Raw genomic sequence first — 3,697 nt, 5'->3', positions numbered from 1 at the left:
GGGGATGTGCATCTATGGATGCATGAGAGGTATATGATTGTGCCCCTCTGAGCGTGCGCATGTGTGTAAATACGTGTGCAGGAGGTGTATGATTGTGCATTTGCATGTGTGTGCATGTACACATACATGAGAGGTATGATTATGCCCCGGTGTGTTTGTGCATACATGTATACATGTAGGAGGGATATGACTGTGCCTGTGCACGTGTGTGTGTGCATGTGTGCATGCAAAAGGGATATAATTGCGCCGCTGTGTGTATGTGTGTACCCATGTATTTGTGCATACATGCATGCTGGAGGAGTGTGACTGTGCCCTTGCATGTGTGCGCAGACGTGTGTGCATGTATGTATGCAGGAGGGGGTATGACTGCCCTTGCATGTGTGTGCATGCATGCAGGGGGGCCAGCTGTGGGAGCTCTCGGGATGTGCATGGAGCGAGTGTGCGATGGCATGTCTGGCCTGACCTTGATGTGGGTTTTGAGCACATCTGCTTTATGAGTGTGGCGCATTGTGTGTGTGCATGTGCATATACACGTGTGTGTGTGTGGAGGAGGGAGGGAATATTGTGCCCATGGGCACCTCTGTGCGCAGCTGTGTCATTGTCCTTGGCTCCTGGCCTGTTTTCAAGCCCGGGGTCTAGAGCTGACTCTTGCATTCACTGCCATCTCTCTGTCCCCTGTGCTCTCTCCGCCTGCTTACGGCTGCAGCAGTGCTGCTGAGAGCCCCGGAGGCTGCCCAGTTCCTGCAGCAGAGGCACCGTCGCGCCTACCAGATCTTTGAGGAGACCAAGCAGGGCCACCTGGAGCGGGAGTGCGTGGAGGAGCTGTGCAGCAAGGAGGAAGCCCGGGAGGTGTTTGAAAATGACCCTGAAACGGTGAGGCCGAGGAGTTGCGATTTGCTTTGGCCTTCTGCCACCACCCCCACAACAGCTGGCGGGGTGGGGGGAGGGGCGCACAGCTGTCTGCACAGCTGAGGAGGTGGTTAGGGGGAGGAGGAGGAGGAGGAACCACTTGATAAATAACTCGACCTGCTCAGCATAACCTAGCGCAGTGTGCCTGTTGTCAAGGTCAAGGAAACCGAGTGAATGAAGGGCTAGTTAAATTTGACTGGGCTAATATTGCTTGGAGTGAAGCATTTCATCCAGGAGGATCAGCATCCTGCCTTTGCGTTCAAAGGCCAAATTTATCAGTGTCACCTGACTGAGAGTAACCTAATACTCCTGCCTTTCTGTCTGAACACCTTACTCTCCATCTTCTTCTCTCCATTCTGTCCCCAGAACACTTCAAATCCATATAACTGTGTCCCAAAGCAGCATGCCAGAGGGAAAAAAAATTGCAGAAGAAATAAGTCATGAATAAATGTTAGCACTTCCAAGTCATAGTCATTTTGGTCAGGGAATCTGGGGTTTAGGCTTAGAATCCCTCTAAGAAAGAAGAGGGGGAGTATTTGATTAGATGCCGTTGCAGCAAGTGTGATGCTGCACATAGTTTCACACTGAGTTGCCACCTACAAAAACAGCATAAAGACTGACTGAATTGTTCATAACCATATTTGTATCTTCAGTACTATACCAGGAGTCTGTTTTTGTACTTTTAGCAAAATGAAACAACTGTATTCCTACACAGTTTGCTGGTTTTCTTTTCCAGATAACTTTCACTTTCTTGGCTTGCTGCTTTGAATAGGCTGGCCCCACCTCAGAGATTATCTGGCACTGATTTTGTGGTAGAAAATGAATTCCAAGGTTGACGAGCTTGATATTGTACAGTGAGTTCCTGTTAATGGCCTAATGCTTTTAAGGGGAGGAGGAAATATCTGGCTCTTGGCTCTTCTTATTGAGGAGTTAATGTTTTATATTTAAGTCAAAACATGTCTTGACATGTTAGTGTTATTAGGCTCATAGTGCATTTGATGTAACTATCCATTGCCCTGTGAGATGGCACAAAACAATAGGAAAAAGGACAGCAAACAGGTCCTTATGCTGGTTTTTAATTTTGACTAACAGCAATTCAGAATTTAAAATTGAACTCCTTCGGTCTGCAAAGTGTGTGATACACTCCTATCTACATGCATACACTCACATTGAGATGCAGTCTGGTTTGGTGTTCTAAGAAACAGAGTTAATGCAGGAAAAATACTTGAAATGTGATGACAGACTAGCTAGTGCTGTAATTTTCTATATTTCACTGGACTAGAATTTTCCAGTTTGTAGTCATTCATTATAAGGACAGTGAATGTGGGAGAAAATATAAAATCAGGTGGCAAATGCAAACTTTGACTAGTTAAAAGGTAGGTAATCTGGGGTCATCAATTGTATTTATTGGCCTTTAGCCAAGAAAATTGTCAAAGGTGTCTACAATACGTAGACAAGCATGTTCACAGGAAGGGGAGACTACTGTAAGTGTATGTAACAATTATTAACAATAGCTGGCACTTATTTTGCAGTTTGGAAAACTACAACTTTCTTCCTGTAATGAAAACATTGAAGTAATTTGGGCCTTAAATCTATTTAGCTATAAAGATGCATTATCTGAGATTGTATCATGGTATTTGAGCACTTTTTAAAATAGTAAATATTTCGCAAATGAAACTTTTGTTTTGATTGGTATTCCTGTTGCTGCTCTTTGGTCTGGTTGAAAAAACATTAAAGGAACATGATCAGGGTTGACAGGCCTCTAATGATTGTGTCCTCTTGAATGTTCCACTAGTATCCAGACATCAAAATATTGTTTTAAAGCCACTGTATACCTAAGGGTATTATTCTCCAGAGACAGCTACCCAAACACCAGAAATGCAGCATTTGTTAGTTTTGTACAGCATGTCCCTCTTGTTGTGTCTAGAGGTGCACTGATACATTTCATTGGTTCCATATTGGATCGGCACCGATATAAGAAAAATTGACAGTATCGGAAATCGTGTTTTTTTTTTTTCCTGGTGTGGCAGATAAATGCCCCATGCATGTGCTCAGCTGCAGCATGGATATGGCCAGGAGCACAGCCCAGTGGCTTGGAGAGCAACATTGGCTGGTAAGTCTGTTGTGAGGGAAGGGGCACGGGGGTGTGCAGATCGAGGCCCCCGTGGTGAGGGAGGGAGTGGGGCAGGGCCAGGGGCAGGCGCTGCTCAGCTGGGGCTGGGTGGGCGTGGGATGAAGCTGCTAGCCCTGCATGCACCCCTGGAGGCATGGAGGGTGTGTGCCCCCTGATCTGTATGTGGGGCAGGGTATTGCTGCAGGCTGGGGCCATGGGCTGCACTGGGCTCTTCCTGTCAGGGGTGTTGGGCTGGAGTGGTGTTGGGCTCTTCCCGGCAGGGGAGGCTGGGCCAGGCTGTGTTTGGGGCATGCAGCAGTGGCACGGGGGGGCTATGGTGAATTTTGGGGTGGCTGCAGCTCCTTCCCCCCACTAGATCCTCCCAGAACTGCTGCTGCCTGCCTCAACATCACTGCTGCCTGCCCTGAGCACAATTTGGCCCAGCCCCTGCTGGGAAGAGCTCACCCTGTGTGGGGATCTGGGGACACATGCCCCCATGTCCTACTGGGAAGTGTGCGGGGCAGGAGCTGCCCCCCCCCGCCCCTGTGCCCCCTGGACAAGCTGCTTGTGGCTCTGTCTTGCTCCTGCCCTGCCCCGCCCCAGCTGAGCAGCACCTGCCCCATCCTCACTCCCTCCCTCACTAGGGGGCCTCAGTCTGTCCCCCCCCACACCCCT

The 3,697-nt window shown here is 48.6% G+C and overlaps 1 protein-coding gene across 1 annotated transcript in view; it reads left to right on the top strand.

Moving 5' to 3' along the window:
- Positions 1-645: 645 nt before the first annotated feature.
- Positions 646-3,697, top strand: part of GAS6 (growth arrest specific 6) — a gene marked incomplete at its 5' end in the record, with an annotated part of 71,268 nt that continues 68,216 nt past the window's right edge. The window contains one exon of the mRNA XM_019523838.1: positions 646-873. Within this exon, the coding sequence (XP_019379383.1) occupies positions 646-873 (228 nt within the window). The remainder of the gene's footprint in view (positions 874-3,697) is intronic.

This window comes from Gavialis gangeticus, unplaced genomic scaffold, assembly GCF_001723915.1.
Source record: "Gavialis gangeticus isolate Ggan-Ray unplaced genomic scaffold, GavGan_comp1, whole genome shotgun sequence".
Lineage (NCBI taxonomy): Eukaryota > Metazoa > Chordata > Crocodylia > Gavialidae > Gavialis > Gavialis gangeticus.
This window is presented reverse-complemented; position numbering and strand designations above follow the sequence as displayed.